This window comes from Vidua chalybeata, chromosome 7, assembly GCF_026979565.1.
Source record: "Vidua chalybeata isolate OUT-0048 chromosome 7, bVidCha1 merged haplotype, whole genome shotgun sequence".
Classification (NCBI taxonomy): Eukaryota; Metazoa; Chordata; class Aves; order Passeriformes; family Viduidae; genus Vidua; species Vidua chalybeata.
Genome location: NC_071536.1, coordinates 28,160,000 through 28,182,566, shown reverse-complemented (window position 1 = coordinate 28,182,566; position 22,567 = coordinate 28,160,000). Strand labels below are relative to the sequence as shown.

The window sequence follows — 22,567 nt, the reverse complement described above, 5'->3', positions numbered from 1 at the left end:
CCTACTGTTCTGTGCCACTGCAAAAGTATAAAAACCCAGCAAAGAGAAGGGATTGTTGGGCAGTAACTTAATCTCACCAGCCAAGTCTATCAATATTTATATACAAGTCATGTTGAATGCATCCAGAGAACTGAGGATGTTTATCAGCCTAAGTAGGCAGGTGGGGAGGGTGCCAGGGAAGATTTGAACAATAATCAGTTCATCCGAAGAAGAGGAATTTTATGTTATGACTTACTGAAATGATGGGCAAATAAGAGAGCAAAGGTCTCTGTGTGTCTTGGGGCCATATCAAGGTGCTGTAAGTGCTCTGTGACTGCAGCTGGATAGGAGAGGAAGAGAGGAGCTGTCAGCCACATGTCAAAAAAGACTTGAGGTGGCATGTGGGGATAATATGTGATGGTCTGAGAGATGGAGTCACTCTTCCAGGAAAATAAGAACAAACCCACACATGCGCTTTGAAAATTTGTCTCAGTTCTCTGAGGTTTTAAAGAAACTCATCTAGTGAAAAAGAGGGAAGAAAATACAGCAAAACAAAACAAAAAAAGGAAACTGACCCTCATTTGACAAATATATTCAAACAATATTACAAAAAAAAAATCCCAATCCCCATTCTTGGAAGTGTCTCAGGAGCATAGCAAACACTGTAACCCCCAAAGATGTGGAATCACTTTGCAGTGAGGCTTTGCCTCTCCTGCCCTGCGGAAAGAGAAGGGCCAGAGACATCAGAGCCAGCTTGCTGTTCCCTTTGCAAGCTGATGGAAGAGGGAACAAAGCTGTCAATCCAAAGGCCCATCCCATTTCTGCTTCTCCTTTTCTCAGCAGCATCCATCCATCTAGATTTCTGCATATTGGCATAGCCCAAGTGTGCCTCAGCTTTTCTGTTCTCCTGCCTGCTCTGCAGCTGTGTCTGCCTCTTTTGACTCTTCCTAGAGTTGGCCCTGAATAAACAGCATCTAGAGGAGCATAGCTGTGCCATGTGCCCTGTTCCATTAAAACTGATGTAGTTCTCCACTGAATGCAATATAGAGGAATTTCATCCTTGTTTCCACAGAGAAGTACTAACTGGGCTTCAGTGCAACACAGAAACAGTAGCTGAGCCCCTGGCTTGATTTAGAAGCTGTTTAATACAAATGATATGCTGCCTGCAAAAGGATCCTCTTCTAAGAGGTTGTTTCTCTATCTCCAGCTGAATTTATAACTGAGAAAAGTTGCATTGGGAAAAGCAATGCTTCATACAGCAACTGCATCATATTACTGTCTGCCATTTAGTATGGTTCTCTGTTGTACATCTATTGATTTTTGAGGAAGAATGATGTATTGGACAAGTTTTTCTTCAATAGAAACAAAATTACTAGTGAATAAGGATCCAGCTTGTAGGGTAGCTGCTGGTCCTCCACCTTTTCTCCAGCAACTGTTTGCCAGATGCTTCAAATGAACCACTGGAGTAACATTGCAAACAGATTGCCACATCACACTCTGGACCAGGCATGTAATTAACTCCTTCTTAAAGCAAAGGCCAGAATGACCCTTCAGGAGCTGGGTTTCTTGGTATGGTTGGCTAGTTCCAAAATGTGGATAACCATCTGAAAAGTTCAGCCACAGCTGGACCTGCATAAAGGCACTGTGCATTAATCTAGCATAAGATTTGGTAGCCAAGAGCCCTGGGGTCTGATCTTGATTCCATCACTGGCTTGCTGTGTGCTTTGGAGAAGGTCATTTAACCTTTCTCTGGCTCATTTTCTCCATTAGTATAAGGGGGGGAATGATACTAACCAGCTCCTTGGGAGTCATGAAGCATGACTAAGCTGTGTTTGTCATGTAGTGTGCAAGTACAAAGTATATCTAAGGCCTCCAGCAGCAAAGATAGGAAGAGCTGACAGGAGTTGCTGGCTCCTAGCCTGAGGCTCAGCCCCAGCACGTGGCTTCCAGGAGTGCCAGAAGGGAGCATTAGTTGTCATATGCATAATTCTGTGTCTTGTTTCATATCACCCAAAGGACCCCGGTTCTGTTAATTATTTTTCTTATTATCTACTCTGTGACAGTTGTGAGACCCTCTTGCAGACCTGAACCCTGACTGCAGCACAGTCCCACCCTGAGGAGAGGAAGTGAGAGGGAAATGCAGATCTCTTCTTCCCAGCATCTAGTGATAGGATGCACTGGGATGGTTTGAAAGTGGGACGGAGAAGGTTCTGACTGGACATTAGAAGCATTTCTCTACTGAAACAGTCTATTTTATTTTGTTTTATTTACACAAGGAACCTCTTCCCAAAGCACCATGAGCCTATCTGAGGCTCTAGTACCTCACCCAGGCTACATGGTTGCATGACGGGAGCTGTGCAATATTAGTCCCCAAAAGGGACAGTAACTCCTCACTCAGTTCTCTTCAACTTTCCCTGTCCTGGTTTCAGTTGGAACAGAGTTAATTTTCTTCTTCATAGCTGGTACAGGGCTGTGGTTTGGATTCAATATAAGAATAATGTTGATAAGACACTGATGTTTTAGTTTTTGGTAAGCAGGGCTCATGCTAAGTCAAGGACTTTCCAGTTTCCCATGCTCTGCCAGGGAGTAGATGCACAAGAAGCCAGGAGGGTGGCCAGGATAGCTGGCCTGAACTAGCCAGAAGGATATTCCATACCCTGCCTGGAACATCATGCTTATGTACATTAACTGGAGCAGTTGGCCAGGAGGGGCCAATTGCTGCTGGGGGATGGGCTGGGCATCGGGCAGGGTGGAGTGAGCAATTTTATTGTGCAGCACCTGTGTTTCTTGGGCTTTATTCCTCTTTCTCATTATTGTTATTGTAACAACAACAACAATTGACGTTGTTTCAATTATTAAATAGTTCTTATCTCAGCCTGTGGGTTTTACCTTTTCCAATTCTCCTCCCAGTCCCACTGAGGAGGGTGGGAGTGAGTGAGTGGTTGCATGGTACTTAGTTGCTGGCTGGGGTTAAACCACAACATTCTCTCAATGTGCATTTTTTATGCATGATCAAACATTATTATCAGCTTCTGTTGGCTTTGTTTCTGCTTGCAGAGTAATTACCTAGAAAGAGAGGGAGCTTAAGACAGCCTGCTCCCTTAGGAGGAAGGGGGAACTGCTCACACCTACCATAAGGTGCAGGGAAGTAGCAACAAATGAGCAGGTGTAACATGTAGCAATAGAGACCAGCTGAGTTAAGGCAGCACATTGTTGGTTTCTGTGTGCACGTCCAAGTCCTGAGAGGTTCTGGTGGTGGTCAGCATGTGGGCTCTCATGGCTCCAAATTTGATAGCAGGGGTTATTCTGAAATATAGAGAGGTTTTCTTACCTGCTTGGTGTGTGAGGAGTTAGGAAATGTGAACAAGCCTCACTCATTTACATAGCAAAAAAAATTCTGAAGCTAGGACAGCCTTTTATTTATAAATGATCAGTCCATCAACTGCAGGGATGTTCCTCTTGATCTACCACAGCAGAACTGAAAAGCTGCTCTCTCTTAATTAGGAGGAAGCACCTTTTAATCAGCCAGTACAATGCTGACAGAAAAGAGGCACTGAGAAGGAGGCCTAAATGAGGGACTGAAGCACGTTGCAGTACTTATGGTTTCAGAGCTCCTAAGGTGAAGGGTTTCTGTTACTGTTCAGGCACTCATATTATGTGGTTTCCCAATGGAAAGGCTTAAATTTGTCTTGTATCTTTATTGTTCAGTGGCATTACAGCCCAAGTGCTCTGCCTTCAAAGTAAATTGTTTCAAGGCCAGGCAACGTGTGAACAAGTGCATGGGCACCATGTTACAAAGTTCACCCAACGTGCTATTGGCTACATGAAATAAATACTTAATAAGCAGATTTAACTTGGAAATGTCATGGCAAACAGATTTAAGTGGGTATAGTCTTCCACATCCTTTCCTGAATGACATCTCAGCTGCTCTCTTGCTGCTCTGGTTTTGTGGTACCAGGCACAGTGAGCACTTAATCATTTTACAAGCAGCCAAATACAAATTACTAAGCCAATTAACAAATACTTTAATGTAAAGGATTTCTGCTGCAGCTTGAGTCTCTTCATATACTCACAGGATAGAGCTCCCAGTTAAGAAAGTAATTCAACATCTACTCATGAGTGTAAATGACACTTCAGCATAGGTTTACATGCTGTGCCCCAACTTTGGATGCAAGTTATTCTCCTAACTAGGGCATTAACTAATGGTCCAGGAGATCTTCTCCTAGTTGTGTTGCAGATATGTTCTGTGATGTTGGCTAAATTGCTCAATCAGTGCTTTGAATTTAAATGAGAGTGATGTATCTTTTTCTTTCTTCTCTATATATTCAGATGGCAAATTCTTTAAGCCTAGGTTTTATAGAGCAGGACAGTCTTTACAGAAGCTAACTTTGTATATCTGAGCTGGGGAATAATAACCCACTGCAATCAGAGATGACAGAGAGGATCTGCCCTCAGGCTGTTTGAACAGGCATTGGCTGGGAATCAATCTCCAGAGGAACCATCATCAAGCCACTCTGTGTCTTAATGCAACAAAACCACAGCCTTGCCTGAAACTTCAGGGCATTACTGTTTAACATGGGCATTTTCAGAAAGGCACTGATTTTTATGAAAAATAAGGTTAGTTGTAATAATAATTAGTTTGAGGCATAATGTCATTTGCCCCAGAGTACTCAGAGGAGTGTAGTCACTTGCTCTGGAGATGGCTGAAATGCAGCTAAATCTGGGGTAAAACAAAGCTTGGCTTTAATACTGTGAAGTTGTGTGACCTTTTAGGACAGCAATTAAGAAGGTTGTCCTTTCCCTCCAAATTTGTGCACCAGCTTTTCATACAGAAGCAGGAGGACATTAGAATATCCTGGCTGCACCAGGCAATTGCTCTTCTGGCCTAGTCCAGTGGGTTCAATTTAGGGGAGAAAGGAATTAACGAACACTCACTTACAAGAGAAGATGGGAGGGAAAGAAAAAGACAGAAAAAAAAAGACCAAGAAGGTACCTTATGCATTCATGTGGAGATTTCAGTGTTCTTATATACTTCTTAATCATAGTCCTTCAGCTGCTCTAAATTATAGTTCAGTAAGGTATTAAACAGACATAACTTCAAACACAAGCAAGAAAAAAAAGACACAAATGGGGCAATTCTAGCTACAATAAACCATGCCTGTCATTCAGAGATCTTGCTCATTCTTGGACTGAAATTGCAGTTAAAATGCAATTAATAAAATGGCACTGTCTGATTCAGCAGATGTTTTCCTTTGGCATTTTTCTTCTGGTACAGATTTACAGAACAAGTATGGTTAAAAGAGCATGTTATTAATTAAGGATTAGTCAGTTCTTGCTGGGCAGGTCAGCTGGAGTCAGGAGGTGTCTGATAGCCTGGTTTGCCTACAAGTGTTTGTATTGCTGCTGGTAAGATGTGAGAAGGATCAAACAAACAAAAAGAAACTGCCAGTGCCTGTACAGACACCAGGTGAGGCAAGCTGATAAAAAACATGGGGAAGCCCTCCTTTCTGTCAGAAAGCCCGAAGGTCAGACTTAGAGAGCTAAGGTTAGTATAAAGCTTTTGGAAGATCATTGTGCTATTCACATCACTATGTTCCTGCCTGGTTCAGGTCTCAGCCACCCAAGTGGCTTTGTCCAGGTGCTAAACAGCAGTCACTGAGAGAATAGACTGGTTTTATTGAAATGGACACTATCCCTGTCTGCATCTGTTTTGGCTGAGTGGAATGAAAATTGTGTCCTTTGGATATGTCTCTTTCATTAAAGATATTTTAGTTGAATTTGAAAAAAAAAAAAAAAAACTAATATTAAAACTTATTACCTAGTCAAACTGTCCAGCTTTTTGCAAGCCTAGAACAAGGAGCTGAAATCTGCATTATAAGACTTCCAAAATCAATGCATTTAAATAGCATGCTTAACAACAGGAGAGAAACTTCAAGTCCCTAGTTATAAGAACTTTTTTCCTGAGGGTATTGTAAGATTGGAGGCCTTTCCCAGCAGAAGGCTTATTCCATGGTATCTCATGTCCTGGAATTGCATTAATATTTTGGTGAGTAGGTATGTGGTGTTCCAAGGCAGTGGTCAGATCTGTCACTGGATGAGAATTTAGTTTCATTTTGAAATTTTAGCTGTGTGTAGCTTAGTGCTTCTGGTCTCCTGCATGTACCTTTATCTAAGTCTGATGCTGATGCTGAAGAGTTAACATTTTTTTTTTGGGAAAGTATGCAGCCCTTTGAGACAGAATAGGGTTTCAGACTGTACAAAAGAACTGCTGGATCTTCAGTGACAGAACTAGAAGAAAGGATGGAGGTTTCCTCTGTGTGTGTGTCTGTATACTTCTCTGTGTAGTTACAGGAGGTATAATAATCACTGATATATTTTCTTCAGACATTGCTATTGGGTCTCATTCTTCTCTGGGTTGCCAGTTCCAGTGCCAGAATACAATGGTGGAAGTCAAGAGCAAATCAGTGCTATATCAGCTGAAGATTTGGTATCAGGAGTTTTACTTCCCAGGTTCCCCATCATCCTTGTCCCCATCCTTTATTAACAGACAGCAGTGCTTGAGAGCTTTTGCTTTATTTATAGAACTGGGACAAGTACACAGACAACCCTATGCTTATGACTTAGATGGTACACAAGTGATACATAACAGAAGAAGGAAAAATTGCTCAAGCCTTGTTGTAGTCATTGTGACCCAATATAAATCTCTCACTATCAAAGTTTGAATTACTTTTTTTGCCCGGTCAGGGTGTGCTGCTGTACTGACCCTACAGAAGGCTCTTCAGAAGAGTCCTTAATCACTGTAAGATTCCTTTTCATCACTATAGGATCTTTCCTCTGGGGTAACTGACCTAGGACTGGAAGTTGCATTTCCACTAGGTGGGGGAATGTCTATATACTGGCATTTCTAGAGCAGATGAACCCATATCATCAAAGCTGCACTTTCTGCCATTTGAACAGAGCCACTTCCAGAAGTATGGTTCCATTCACTTTGTATAATATAAATGTGTTTTCTCTGGGAGATTTTGATGTCAGTGATGTTGGAAAAGGATTACAGCTCTTTAGATCTTGTGACAGATAGGATGCAAAAATATGAAGTTAGATGTGACCAAAAGCCTCAAGCACACAATCTAGTCCATATTGCTTAATATGTCAGCTGATTCCTGGTAACTGCATTGTTTTAGCAAGCAAAAATATGAGATAAATCCTGTTAACTAAGCCTTATCTTTAGATGTTTAGGCAAATATGTGTTGCCTCCTATTTATGATGGAATATGAACATTCAGAAGGGTGACAGGAGCTCAGCTGATATGTGGTATCTCATACTACAGTGACTTCTGTCAGGAATTCCCTTGCTTTGCCTGTGAAGAGACAATGACAGAAGGATTGGGAATATCTGCAGTCACTGCCTTGATTTCCCTGCTGATTTTCTGTGCAGAGAGATTCCACTGAGAAGCTCTCTTCTCTTCCACGAAGTCCTGAATGGGAATTCCCACAAGAACAGGCTTGGGGAAGCATAGTAGGAAGTCAGCTCTGCTCCAGCTGGCTTCTGTCCAATCACAGTTTTCTCAGAATTCAGTGAAAAACATGACTGCAGCCCATACGGACCTCAGCTAAAGCCTGCTGAGAGTTTGCAAATGGCCCTTTGTGGCTGGGATTTCATTGTGGTTCTTCAGTATGGATTCTGGAATATTTAATACCAGGTCCTGCTCAGAACTTTGTTACCAGGTTCACTGAGATACTGATGAACAAGTCAGTGAACAGGCATAGGACTGCTTTTGTATTCTGTGGAGAGGAGTACAGGAAAACCTTTTGTTTGTAGACATGAATGACCAAAAACTATTACTTGCTTTAATAACTTTTCCCTTCCTACCTTGGTAGCCTAATAGTTTGTAATTTTTTTGCTTGTTCATGCAGGAACTACCTCTTCAGACTTAGTCTACACAACGTTTCTCTTATTCAGGTATGTTCACGTTTTACTCTCTTATTTTATTTGACTTGTTAATGAAAGTTCTGTAATATTTGATGTACATTTTCAGAAGCCTATATAGTGTAAATTTTCCCAAAGTGGTGGAGCAGGGAGAAGACAGAGTCAGAACCAAATGCTTATTCCCACTCCAGTGATAATGCTGGGGGAAGGGCTCTGCTACACTTGCCCACTTGGATGGTGCTGTCTGGTTTTGATTCTCAAATGTTTGGGTGGTAATGGCATCTGCCAAAAATCTGGCATCTTAAGGAAGAAAGCATGTAGTGTGACTGATACAGGCTTAAACACAACAAACAGTAGAAATCCTTGGCTTTCTTTAGAGATGTCAGCAACATACTAGAGAAGGTTTTACTATTCTCATCTATCCTCATTTCAGCCCTTGCAGGCCTTTGTGAACATGGATTGTTGAGGAGCTGTGTTTTTGCTGAATGCATTACTAAAACCATGATTGGACTTGCAAGCATTCAAGAGGCAAAAGGAGTTGAAAAATATGTTATCATTGCCTTTACCAACGTAAAAGACCTGAAGTTTGAAGGCACTTGAAAATATCCAGCATTATTAGGACTTTACTCTCACTGCACTGAATCTGGAATTGAAGAAAAAATTGTTAATGAAAACAGCAGCTGCTTATCTTTAAATAAATTAACACTTATGCTTTGACATACTTACCATCATCTATAGTTGTTGGATCACCAAAAAAGCATTCAGCATTTTTTTCAGACATACTGGGAGGCCTTGCTCCTGTACCTGACCACACAAAGAAGCCACTAGAGTGGTATTGCTGGCCATTCTGATGTGCACAAGCCTTTTGCCGTTAGTAAGAGTTACAAGTATAGCTGGAGAGAAGATGTTTAATGGTTGTAAAATGTATTGAATCTTCCTTTAAAAGGAAAACAAAGTCCAGAGTTACCAATGACGACAATAAAGAGTTAGAGAAGCTGCTAGTCCCGTTTGGCAGTGCCTTCCCTTTTGCAGAGCTGTATTAGCATGGCTGGAAGGTTTCCAGGGAGCACACAGGAGAGGGAAGTTCGTAGTCATGAGAGGTGTCACACCTTCTGCAATGCCTGCTATCCCACCGCCTGACACAGCCTCTGCTGCTTCTCAGGGATCCCCTTCCACAAAACCCAATTGTGAATCTCCCTCACACACTTCTGAAGCCAGGCTTGGCCCTCTTCAGTGCAGTGAGTTTCCTTTTCCACACTGCAGAACATGGGAAGTCTCCTTCTATGGCACTGGAGGCTGCTGTGGGATCTCCGGTTAACATAATGAGCTTAGCTCGCTCCTGCTTTCTGGGTGTATCCGGTTACTTTGCCAAGACTTTTTGCATGACAAAGAGAGCATGGAATTATGTTGACACACGTGTTGGGAATGATGGAAGTGATTGTTTCCCAACCTAATGGTTGCCTAAGTAGCTGCTTGGCTTGTCTCCATAAAGCTCATGATGCTTTTTAAAGGCACCACCTTCCCTTCACTGTTCATCATTTTAAAGGTCAGATCAGAAAGTGAGACAAGAAATGCAAGGAACTTGCATTTAGTTCTGCAGGGATGAGAGTGAACTTCAAGAAATAATCACAATATTAATTTGCATTTTGTATCTCCTCTTTGCTTGTAAATAAAATACAGCATGGATCTTGCCAGGCCCGAATTGGGATAACTTTTCATCTCAAGACTGTATTCTGATTCATTTCTGCTCATGCAACTTGATTGTCATCCTGCCAGTGGTGCTAAATCTGCTTCACAGTGCAGGTCGGTGCTGACAGATATCTGCTCCCTTGCATTTGTACTTCCACAAAGTGAGGGCAGATACATGAGGAGCACAGTCTATGGAGACATCAGGATATATTGGCTGTGGGACAAAGCCTGGCAGTGAGAGGAATGTACCCCTTTAAGCAAGGTTCGATCAAGTATAAAGCTGTTTTTCCTAAGTGCTCTTGTGCTGTATCCTGAGGCTGCACAGTTCCTGTGGGAAAGAGGTATGCCACGTGGTTTAGATAGGAAGTTACTGTCTTGGAATTGCAGTAAACTAAAAGACAAAATTTAGTATTAACTGGGAAGTTATTGATTAAGAATTGTTTAAAAAATACAGCATTACCCTACAGAAGGATTTTGATTTCAGCGGAGTGAAGGAAGAGAGGTCGATTTTGGGATGTGTCAGCTCTTGGGCCCCTTTACAATAAGGGGCCAATTCTTCTTCTTTCTTATCTCTCATCTGCTCTACCATGTGTTGATGTTTCCTCCTCACTTAGAATTTTCTTTTGGTTCTGCTGAGATTGTTTCTCCAAGGCACTAATCTTTTACATGAGAACTAGTAGGTGGAGTGGAGGAAAGAACTGAAGCAGAACAAGCTCATTTCCTGCTCCACAGAACCAAATGTCCCAACTTCTCAGATATTTTTCTTCCTCCTCTCTTTGTTTCCAAAATGTGTTTCAGAAATTTCATTTGGAACCTGTGAAGCTTTTCACCAAATGAATTTTAGTTGTGTGAGAACTTTTGTGGTGGTTAATACTTTTGTGAAAAACATTTTTGGCTGATCTTCAATATCCATAAGGAAGTTATGACCCAGATATTTTGGGGATCATTTGTGATTTTGTCTACCTCTTTTACTTGCCAGAACTGAAGCACGTTGTTAAAGAATTACTGAAAAACAGCATCTTGAGTTGGGGTATCCAAAAGCACTTGTTAATATTGGAAACTTTGGCATGTAGCATTCAAATTCTTGCAGCAGTCAAAAAGCACAGTTTTAAAATGGATACTCTTCCCTAAATCTTTAGCATCTCTTTTAAACAAAATCTCTGTTCCATGTGTATCTTTAAATGATTGTCTTATATGTATTGTAAACTCTCGTTACTAGACATTTTATAGAACACTTAAATGATGTGCACTTGGAGAGCATGCTGCTTAATTTATGCAGGGATCTGAAACAAGGCTAGCTCCTAATCTGCAGCTTTCATGGTGAGGCCAAAGAAAAGTCAGTTTTGTTCTGGAGCCGATAATTAATAGAGTAGGTGGAAGGGTCATTTTAAAAACATAAGCCTTTAAGCAAAATTTTTAAAATTCACAGTACTGATTGGGATTTCTTAGCAAGGAATGCTGTTCTGGGGTGTATGTTAAAAGCAGGCTATTTGGCTGGCATTTCATAAATCACAGTACAGTGCCTACCCCCTGCTCACTGTGATTTTACCTGGATTCTTAGTTCTCAATTAAACTGAGTAGGAAATTATTTTTGCAACCTTCTTGAGATACAAAGATTTCCAAGCTTTTTGCACTCAGATGAAAACAAACCTCTGACATTTTTCTAAAATCTGAAGGAGAATGAGATAGACATGTGGTCAATTGGCATGCAGATACTCTGGGTCAAGTTATTTTCTGAAGCATCAAAGGAGAGCATTTACATGTGGATTTCTCTCATCTCAAACAATTATCCTGTTTGTTTGGAGCATCCTTTTTCCCCTTCCCCCTTCCCTTCCTCTTTCCCTTTACATTTTCCTTTCCTCTTTCTTTTTTTCCTTTCCTTTTCCCGTCTCTATGGATCTAAACTGTCCTTATGGACTCTCATCTGGTAAGTGTAATAGAAAATGCTAGAATTTCATAAAATATTTTGGTTTCAATTGTTTGTTTTAATGGAAGATCTCTTATAAAAAAGTTTTTAAGCAGCCCTGTGAAGTTTGTGTGCTGGTATGTCAGGCTAGTAGTGTTTCAAGTATTTAAAATACTTCAAGAGTTTGTACTGTATTTTAACAGACTATGAAAGAATAAATAAGTGCAAGTGAAATAATAAATAAGTGAAAGAATAAATAATTGCAAAACTATTTGAAAGTCATAAGTTATTTCACCTAAGAAAGACAAAAAAAATGAGATCAAAATATATTTTAATTGACAATTTAATATTTTTTTCCTAAGGACAAAAATTTAAGCGTGGATTAAATGCAGAGAGAGAGAGAGTGAGTTCCCCAGTAGTCATAAACCTGAATTAAGAAGGATTGCCTGTGGAGTTCCACACTGTCCAGTACCAACTAGGTCTACAATTACACATCCACTGGTACTCCACTGCAAAACACAAAAATGCTACAGAACACATAACTTCATTTGCTTCTGAAATTTGACTCCACATTTCTAAATAAGATCCCCTATATTCATAGGGGCACTTTGGATAGTGCTAACCAGTCACTAGGGCAAAACCTGATGTACTTCTCAGTCCCACTGAAGCATAAGACTTAAAACCAAGCTTAAAATAATTTATCAATATACTGAGGCAGCATCAGCTCTTAAATCATGATCTGAACCTTACTGAAATAAATTTCTTTCTGCTGATATTGTTGGAGTTTTGGAATAAGCATTTTTTTCGAACCTGAAATAGAGACAAAACATTTCCACAGTGTCCTGTAGCAGATAAACTGCAGCCACCTACCCAATGCATTTCTGATAAGGATGGTTTTACTCCAGTTTTTCTTCCCTCGGTCTAAGAAGCAGCAACATCCCTGCTGCAGAGATGAAGCTCTTAAACTGCACAGCTGCTCTTGAAGACACACTTCCCTCCCTGCTACTCCCTGAAGGGATCTTTTAACTCTGTGGCATAATCACTGGTAAATCAACAGCATGTATCAACACACTGTAGTTAATAATAATAAAACTTGCCTATCAGTCGTCAATATGTCACATAGCAACAAATGGAACAGGTTTTGTCTTTTGCACTTTGAATCAAACCAAGCATTAAATGCATTATTTTCTACTTATTTAGGGCTCAGTAGTGCCACACTTATGTCTGCTGATGGGAAACATGCTCTGCAAGTGTATAGAAGTGTGAGGAGAGGTGGCAGAGTTTAACTTGGATTTTCTCTGTATAATTGAATAAAATATGATAAACAAAATCAACAGGGAACAGTGAGTAATATAGTTTACAGCACAAATTGTCACTCAAGTAATCTTTCCTGGTTAAAATACTTCACTGGGAAATATTAAGGATTCACAATATGTTCATAAAGCCCTGGCACTTATCAGAAAACTTGCAAGTGTTAGATAAATATTCCATCCCCAAGAGTTGCTGGATAGGCACCAGATTGGGCTTGGAGGGCCAAATTTGTGCTGCTGGCTCTGCCCATGGATGCCTGAAGTAAAGTTAATCTGCCCAGTTTGTCTGCCTGGTGTTGGCTGCAGCACTCCTCTGTACAGTGCTGTGGGGTTTGCCAGTAGAAGAGAGGTAAAAGTACTGTATTTCAGATTTCCTTGCAGAAACATCCTTGAGCCAGAGCTGTTCCTATTTTTCAAAGTATCCTTTTAAAGATCATGAGAAAATTAGGCATTGATAATTCAGTGCTAGCCCAGGGCTGGGCTGGCCCAACTTTGCTGAAGGTATTTATTTCTTCAATCTAGTTAGAATGTGAAGATTATCACCCAATTTAAAATCCAGTTTGGGAAGTAATTTTGGGAAAGAGTAGGAATACTTTGCCTATCTTTATGTACCATTGAGTTGCCTGACAGGAACTCTGTTTTGAAATGTTCAGGAATAAGCTTCACTTTCCAGAAGCAGTTTATTATTTGTTTCTTGCAGATTCCCAGATACGTGTTTGAATTATGCAGCACATATTTTTAGATATAATGTTTATTTCTTTATTTTCAGGCCAGTGCAGTTCCCTCATTTAAAAACATAATCAAAAGACCTCTACTAGAGCAGATGCAGTCTTTAATATGTGGCTCATAGCTGAGTCCTGGTTGTCACATATTTTATCAGTATGAAACATTTTTTATTAACAGATTAACATATAAATCTATTCATAAATCACCTTCCAAAGCTGCACCTAAAACCTCTCACTCTCAGCCCAGGGGTTTAAAGCTATTCCATAATAAAGCTTATATTGGCTGGAAAAACTTTCTGGTAAATTCAGCTATTTATTCTTATGGTTTCGGGTCCCCAAATAAAATCTGCTCCCTGAATATTCCCTTCCTTAAAACGACTGGTCAGGAGCTAGATTGCAGCTTTCAGGTGCAAGGTGTCCTTCCCAAGATTTATGTAAGAGAGAAATTTCTATGTGGAATGAGAGATGAGAGACAAAAATAATGCATGTCAGACTGGAGGTGACAATGTCTGAAGGCCACATCTCATCCTTCAAGCACACACTTCTCCAGCTCCTCACTGCAGAGAACTGTACTCTGTGATGGGCTCCAGCATCTGCTCTTGGGAACCAGAGTTCTGTTGATGTTATTCATCAGGTGAAATTCAAAGAGCAGAGAAAGCAAATCTCTTCTCACAGTCCATAGTGTTGAGTGATTTCTGAACACAACATCCCCTCTGTCTGAGAGAACCCAGCTCATGAGTCCATTTATAACCAGCAAAGCTTTTAAGCCCAGGTTTAGCTTTAAATAAATACCAGTTTTCTTTTGAGAATTCTCTGAGTTAAGAACATACTGCATGCTCTAGTGAGTAAAATTGTTTCAATATGCACATTCATAGGTCTGCTAAACTGGCTCAGAGTCTACTGTCTAGTCATGATCAATTTAATTGCTCTCTAAAGTGAGTATTTAGGCATAGTATAGGAAGTTCTTATATATATATTTACATATCTATTTTTATATATGTACCCATAGACAGGAGAATCATATACATAGGGTGTAGCCCCCCTATAGAGGAGGTCTAGGAGTTGTACCTGTTTGGATGTGTACTTTAAGCAGGGCAGCCTTCCTGGAGTCAGTGAAGGCCACAGAGCTGATTTGCATCCAGAGGAGACCTACCCTGTTCTGCTCACACAGTAAAGTGAAGTTTACATGATGGATGTCAGCTGTGGATTGCCAGCCTGCTTCCCTGGGTAATTTGTTAGTTGGCATTCTCTCCTTCCCAGCCTCACCTCACCTAGAAGCCAAAATTACTACAGGGGTTTTGGTCTTTGTCAGCAGACATTGTGAGCAGGATTTAGAAACTGAGAATTTAATTAGCTGCTGAAGTCACTTACTGATAACAGTAGCATATTGGACTCTTTATTTGATAAAACCCTGTCAGGCGTTTTATGTGTAGGGAATGAAGACTAATGCTCTTATTTCTTGCAACTTACAGTCAGGACCATTAGACACACTTTAAAAAGGGAAGAGAAAAAAATGAAAATCAAAAGAAAAATAAATTCCTTGGACTTCTCATTTCCTGACACCAATGTTGCTTCTTTATCATTGCAAAATATATTTTGGTTTGCATGTTTAGCCTTTTTTCTCTGTGGGCTGCTTCCCACTCCAGCAGCTCCAGGAGGCTTTGGGGGATCTCAATGTCCTTATGGCTGTCCCCTGCTCACTCATCTGTGGCTGCTGTCAACAAACCCAGCCCTGCAGATGTTCTGAGAGGCAAATCAGCCTCTTGTCATAGGCAACACCTTACCTAAGCCAACATTTATACAAAAGGAGATTTATACAAAAATATACTTTTAAAATTCTTATTACCTTATGTATGCGGGATATTTTGAAGGCACGGGAGTGGTTTATTCGCTAGCTGTACAGGCTGGCGTAGTGCAAGGCACAGATCGCATTCCCAAATCCAGGAAAGGCTGGATTTCCTGCCCCAGGTAAGGCTCCGTGACACGATCGTGGCTGGGGCCTCCAGCCCAGGATGGCTTTAATGCACACCTTGCCTAGGAGCAGTCGATGTGGAGCAGTGACCTATTGAGTTCCACACGCGAGCACAGCCAGCTCCTGCTGCACCCTGTCCTGGGGACCAGGGGATGGCTCCCGCGGTCTCCCCGCTCAGCAAAGCCGCCCACGGATCCCGCAGAGCTCCCGCACGCTGCTGAGCCGGCGCTGGGGCTGCCCTGCTCGGCTGAAGGGCTCCTCCAGACTGGGATGCGGCGTTCCGACCCACCCCTGGCGTGGGAGCTGAGCCACGTTTGCTGCGAAGTCAGAAATAAGAGGAGTCCTTGAAAAAACAAAGGAGCACATTGGGCATCTTACAAGATGAACAATGGAGTACGTGGGCCAATTACTGCAAAAAAAAGAGCAGTGGGTTGGCGCTTTTTAAAGATTGAGAATACAGAGGAATATCTACATTCTGTTCTCAAAGCAGAGCTTAAGCAAGATCTAAATGATTCATGTCCCTTGCACTGGCTCTCTGCACAGGATTAAGTTTGACCCTGTTAGCATCCAGTCATTTATAATGAGAGCATTAAAAAAATCACCATTTATTGATTTGCATCTCTCAAGGGCCCACATATGACTTCACATTTCCTCTAAAACCAACTATTGAGGTCTTTGCAAAAAAGAAAAGAAAAAATTTATAGTAAACACATTTCATATTACTGTATTTTTCCCTAGGTAAAGAATCCTGCTTTTCTCTGTTAGTAACAGTTTAGCTGATGTGTGTTTTACAGCTTCTTTTAAGCGCAGCAGTTCTGAATGACTAATAGGAGGGGATTACTGGAGCTATGGAGCAGTCACAGACGTGGCCTGCACAGCTGTTACCAGACACCCAGAGCTGGGGAGCTGAGATGGGAACAGTTTGCTCACCACTCCCACAGGATACTGATCCTGTCTCAGCATGGCAGGTGCAGCTGAATCCCCGAATCCTTTGAAATCCTCAAAGAGCTTTGGCCTCCAAGGTTTCACTGCCTTCCCCAGGCTGAACGCAAGGAGAGCCCAGCCCACACCCTAAGAGGACAGATGGCTAAATGGGCACAACCTTGACTATGCCTGTGAATCTCCAGCCACGCTGACTGGAGAAGGATGGGAAGTTTGCATCCTCAGAAACCTTTCTTCAGGGCTGGAGGAGGATCAGCAGCAAACCTTCTGATGAACAAGATCAGGCAATAGCTGCTGTGGGTTGCCTGCTACTGGGTGGGTAATGGGAAAGGAAGGGTGGGTTACACCACTGGAGGAGGATGAGGAAATGTGGCTGTGGGGCATAAATGAGTTGCTGGGTGCCACTGCAGCTTGAGCAGTTAATAGGAACAATTATCTTAAGTTATTCTACTGTCACTGAAATGCTTCTTTCATCTAGAAGATACCACACCATGGTTCTAGCTATCTATTACATTTTTATCAATAACACGACCAAGTAAGAGACTATTCTGAGACTGCAGAGACCAAGAGTGGTAAGGGGAAGGGCACATGCAGAAAAATGACATCTCTTTCTCCATTCTCTGTAAGGAGAGTTTGAATAGCATGGGCTGGCTGCTTCACTTGCAGACAGCTGTGAAGGGGTAAGGTGGTTTCCAGCTATCCCCAGTCTGAGCTTTCCTTTCTCCAGATGTGAAGCTGAGATAATGACACTTTGTCCTTTTGAAGTGCTCTGAAATATGTGTCATTCTGTTTAAGATCTAAATGTTATATGTGATTATATGCACTTGTAAATATAGAAAATTTGCTATAACTGTGAGCCTACAAAATTGTCATGTTCCACATCATAGTAGATGTAGTATTAAGCAGTTGTTATCTTCACCTCTTCTTTTTAGGTTAATAATTAGGCAATTCCAGCATGTCCATGTGTTTAAAATGGACCCCTTTTTCACTACTTGTTTTCTAAATATTTGGAATGAAAACCTTTAAATGTAAAAATAGAATAGTTGGGGTCTGCTAGGGGAAGAATGCTATACAAATGTATCCCTTCATATAAAAATACTTAGAATATGAATAAACCTGCAAATTTGTGTAAAAAAGAGAACAGCTTGGAAGGAATGTGGGGGAGGGTTAATAAAAATATGTTTTCATCAGAAACACTTTTCTGTCAAGAATTCTATACACTAATTATTGATTATTCACTTCAGACAGGAGACAAAGCAAGGTTTTGAGGTTTTAGAAAGAAAGTATTTTACTTCCTTATAAGTAAGGAAAAGGAGCTAACAGGGCTGCAGCCATTTGAATAGACTGCAAGGTTGCCCAGAGAGAAGTGATTTAAGCTTTATTAAGAATGTGAAAAAAAAAAAAATCCTAACTTAGCCTGGGAATATTAAGAGAAAAACTGCAATTGCTTAAGAGGAGAGAATTTTGATGCATGGGGCAGAAAGGAATGATCAATGGTTCATAAATATAATAGTGGTAAACACAGTGACAGGAGAAAAAAAATGTATGTGGCTAATATAATTGTTACAAATTTAGTAGCTTTTGCTGTGAGATCAGTTATTGAGGATTTAATAACAAGGCAAAAAAAAGAAAAAGAATTTTTTTTCAATAGAAGATAAATGTGAAAGCTTTGAAAACCACCAGAAAGGAGTTAGGAAGAAATACAAAGAACTATGCTGCATTAATCCTGTTGTAGAATAATTTTGTATTCCCTCATCTTAATTATAAGGCATATTCTTAAAACTCGTTTATGGAATCTTTGACCTTCATAGAGGTCAAATGCAAATGTGCTGGAGGGAAGGTGAGGGAAGAGCCAGGTGGAAGTGGGAATGTAAGGGCAGTACTCAAACTGAAGGAAATTATGAAATAAATCCTGGGTTGGCAGGAGAGTGCAGGCTGGAGAACAGAACAGAGGCTCTAGGAGGAAGGAATAAAAGACACTGCACCAGAGCCATCTTTGCAGGAGAAGGAGCAAATACATTCCTTGTTGAGATGAAGCTTGGCAGAGCTTACTACAGCATCAGGTGCTGACGTCTGGTGTTGGAAAAGAGGAGGCAGAAGCAAGGCAAACTGTGACAGACCAAGCAGGGAGTCTGAAGGCATCTGTTTCCCAGCCTTGGGGGGAAGAGGGTGGATCGATGCCGTGCACAGTGGTCAGGTTCTGGCAGGGGCTGTGTCCAGCTGGGTTGGGCAGTAAGGGGACAGTAGGGCTTAGAAACACTTGAAATTTTGGTGGTGGGACAGGAGTGGCAGAGAGCCATTTTTCCTAACACTGCCGTTCAGTTTTGATTTAAATTGTAGTGCACTTCCAATAAAAAAATAGACTTGAGGAATATAATTTTGATTCTTGATAAGTCAACCCCATTACTTTCCCCCCCCCAAACTGACTCCTTGTTCTTCTCGAGACAAGTATTTGATTTACACTGATCAAGTCTGGACTCAACCACTGCATATGTTGCTGGGGATGTGGTGGTATTTGAATTATGAAGCTTTTGATGTGAAGAAATTGAGAGATTCAGGTCCTTTTTGGCTTGTCATTTCCCCACTGACCACTGAAAAGTATTGCTGCATCTGGGCCTTCCAGAGTATTTAGGATTGGATGGATGTTGGCTTCAAACTTCATTGGAAATGCTGGGGAGAGGAGCTGGAGACAGGATACAGGGAATTCTGCACTTTTGGTTCTTCACTTTCTCTGTATTTAAGTGTTCCTTTCTCATGGAGCACAGATGGTCTTAGATTAAGGAAAATGCATGCCAGAACTGCAGGCTGGGCTCAGACTGGGAGTTAAGCTTGACATGAAATAAGCAGAAGGCTGTAATTAGCTTATCAAGAGCGTTAGGCACCTGGTAGAGGAAAGCAGAGATGTAATGCACAATGTAGCTGTAGAACAATAAAAAATCTATTTTATGAAACATTGAGGACTTTTCATTGCTGATTTTCTCTTCCCAGCCTGGTAATTTCTGGAAGGTCTTACTTATTCTTGCTTATTAGTGATCTGTCAAAAATGGCCTTTTTCTGACAGTTTGTGATGCTGAGCACCAAACCCCATAGAAGCCAGAGAGTCAAAAGGTCAAAATCTATGTGTATTGTCAACAAACCATCCTGGGAAGCTTACACCATGTGAACTTCCTGATTGTAAATATCTTTTGTCTCACTGGTCCATCTCCTTCTTTTTGCCTGTTTTTTCCAGCCACATGTTGGGTTTCACCTCTACCTCTGATTTAGGCCCACTGGGGCAGAATTGCCTTTTAATTTCCAGCAGAAATGCCTAGCAGCATGCAGCTGAGTAGTCCATGTACTTCTGCAGTTCATGTCAAAACCATAGTAGGAACAGGGTCTGGATCTTTTTTCTAGGTGTGCTAGAAAACAAATGGAAATTCTCACATACATCTGCTGAACTGAATAGGGAAAGTACAAAGACTGCTTTTTAGTTTAGGGTTTAGAATTTTTTGCCCATATTATTGAAGCCCAAAAATGATTAAATTAGGGAAGAGCAAGCGGGAGAGTCTGGTTTCACTTAAGTTCCTGTGGTTCAGGAAGGAGCTCTGTTTTCAGCCTGCCTTGCAAAACTTTCCCAATCTCTCTGGCTTGCACAAGACTGGCCTTGGTTCATTAAAGGAGTCTCAGAGCTTTTGTTTGGTCTCAATAATGCAGCTTTCACTTAATTAAAGATTTCCAGTGCCTTTTTTCCCCATTTTGATTGCACTACACTAAGCATAAGAGCACAACCAGAAAAGAATTTTGATAGGATAAAATAAATCACATGCACATTTATTTGTTTAATTGTGCACTGCCCTCTTTTTCTTTCCAAACCAAGGCAAGACTCAAACCATGTTCAGCCTCTTACACAATTTTAATGAGAATATATTGCAGTGTTTGTCATCTGAAATAGTATTAGCACCCCCCAATGCAATAGGTGTGATTTCCCTAAAGAAAAACAGGAGGCACGGAACAGTGAAAATGTCATCTTAGTTCTACATTAGTCTCTTTAATACTGCAGGAAGTGCTGATTTTGATTCCTGAATCTTAGCCTAATTGTTGTAAGACTCAGATCCAAATTGGATGGTTCCTCAAACTTATTTTAGCTTCTTCTCAAAGCAAACAAATAAATGCTGAACAAGTATATTCAATGATGTAACCTGGAGAGGAATAAAGAATGCAAGACTTCCCCACTTTAGAAAGCTGGTAATACACAGACATTTCACATGTGCTTCAGTGATTATATTTTTGGTTTCAAGCTTATATGGAAAGATTGTGTTTAATAGCTGGACTCTTAATGCAGGTGCACAAAATTGCACTCAATTGACTTTGTAGGATTTGTCCATAAGCAGAGGGGGAGGGAATGCAAAAAATGTATAGTGGAGAACCCTTAACATCTCTCCATAAGCAGTGAGCTTCAAAGAGTTACAATGGCAAGGAACCCCAGAGCAGAAAAATGAAGGAGAACAAAATCGCTTTGCTTGATGCAGAAATACAAAGGAGACTATAGCCATGGTAAATTGATTTTGTACTGAATATGGGCTGGCCCACTGGAGGGGGTTTTGAACCTCCTACTCCAGAAATCATTGTGCAAAACAGTAAGAGGAGGCTGCTTAGAAGTCTTGTCACATCTATCAGCAGAGGCCACAAAGAAGAAGGAGGGATTTGGTTCTGAATGGCGACTCTGCCAAAGAACATAAAGGGGTGGAGATGGACATCTTTTGGCGGTAGAGGAGCCTTGAAAGAAGAATTGCCTCCACTATATCAAGGGAAACCATTGCTGTGACTACATTTGTTGGCTCACTTTTTAGAAATAGCTTGTTGTACCTTGTTTGTATCAACTAAAGAAAAGAAACCCCAAAACAAAGCCTGCTCTTTTACAGAATAAACAGTGCTGGTGCTATGAGAAATTGTTCTATGTGATACCCACCTGGCCAGTGACAACTGCACCTGCCTGTGCATCAGCTGTACTTATATTTCTGACCTGTGCTTGACTGCAGTGAATTTTTTCTTTAATTATTTCCCCCTCTGTATATTTTAACCTCTTTATTTAGTTATTTTATTGATTTAACATATAATCTTATGTCTCTGTAATCTCCAGTACATTTTGTAAATGTTTGTTATCCTAAGCTGTAAACTGAATGTGACATGGCAAGAAACCAAATTCTACTGTGGCAGTTAATTACCCAGTGTGCTGAAAGTCTCATCTCAGTTTCTGTATGCTTTCAGTCTTCACTAAAAGGAAAAACATTGTCATCTTTCCCCAACATCCCCTCTGCTGTTCTCCAGTTCCAGATGTTGTCATTCACTCTAAACTGGCTATAGGTGAGAGCTTCAATGTCTTTTTTCACTATCACCCCAGTTTACTGAGACTGTCAATTTGTATTTGGCCCCATCCATGCTTTTTCATATTTAAAAGCAATAGCTTTCAAAAAAAGATAAGCATTTCCATATAGAACTTGCAACTAAATCATTGCACTGTTCATCACTTTCAAGCAAAAGGAAGTAGATCACCAGCTAAAAGAAATCATTGGCACAGACTGACATTTTTCTTTACATAGAATAATAAAAATACAAACACTAGATAGGGAAAACAGAAATGCACTGCCATCTTTATCTCTCTTCTTCAGAACTGTATCTTCCTTCCAAAGCATCATGTTGGTGTGTTCATCTAACATTGCTGTGTAAATATGAAACTGTCAAAGTTCAGCACACAGGCAGAGCAGAGTGCGCCCTCCTTTCTTTATCATTATGGACAGCTCTGCATCCCAGCATCTTTGTACCCATACGCTGATTCCCCTCTCTTTGGACCTATCCTTGTGGCATTGCATTAGTGCTTGTATTAACTGTAAGGATCTTCCACAAACTTTCTTATCACTGCCAATGAGAGGTTTAACCCACTCTGAATCAGCCCATTAAGCTGACATCTCTCTTGCCTTTAGTTAATGTGCATTCTCCTCTTGGTTTCTCCCACGTGTCCCCTTTGGGTCTCAGAAGAATCCCATCCCTGATATAATAAAACTCTTCTGGTTACAAAAACCTCACAATAAGTTATGTGGCTGGTGAGCTGCGACCTTTCCCTTTTGTGTGGTTGTGCTCT

The 22,567-nt window shown here is 40.9% G+C and overlaps 1 protein-coding gene across 6 annotated transcripts in view; it reads left to right on the top strand.

Moving 5' to 3' along the window:
- SEMA5B (semaphorin 5B) overlaps window positions 1-22,567 on the top strand; it is a 278,179-nt gene that overhangs the window by 167,737 nt on the left and 87,875 nt on the right. For all 6 annotated transcript variants that reach the window (XM_053947847.1, XM_053947848.1, XM_053947846.1 and 3 more), the window contains one exon: window positions 7,893-7,938. In XM_053947847.1, coding sequence (XP_053803822.1) covers window positions 7,893-7,938 — 46 coding nt within the window. The remainder of the gene's footprint in view (window positions 1-7,892; window positions 7,939-22,567) is intronic.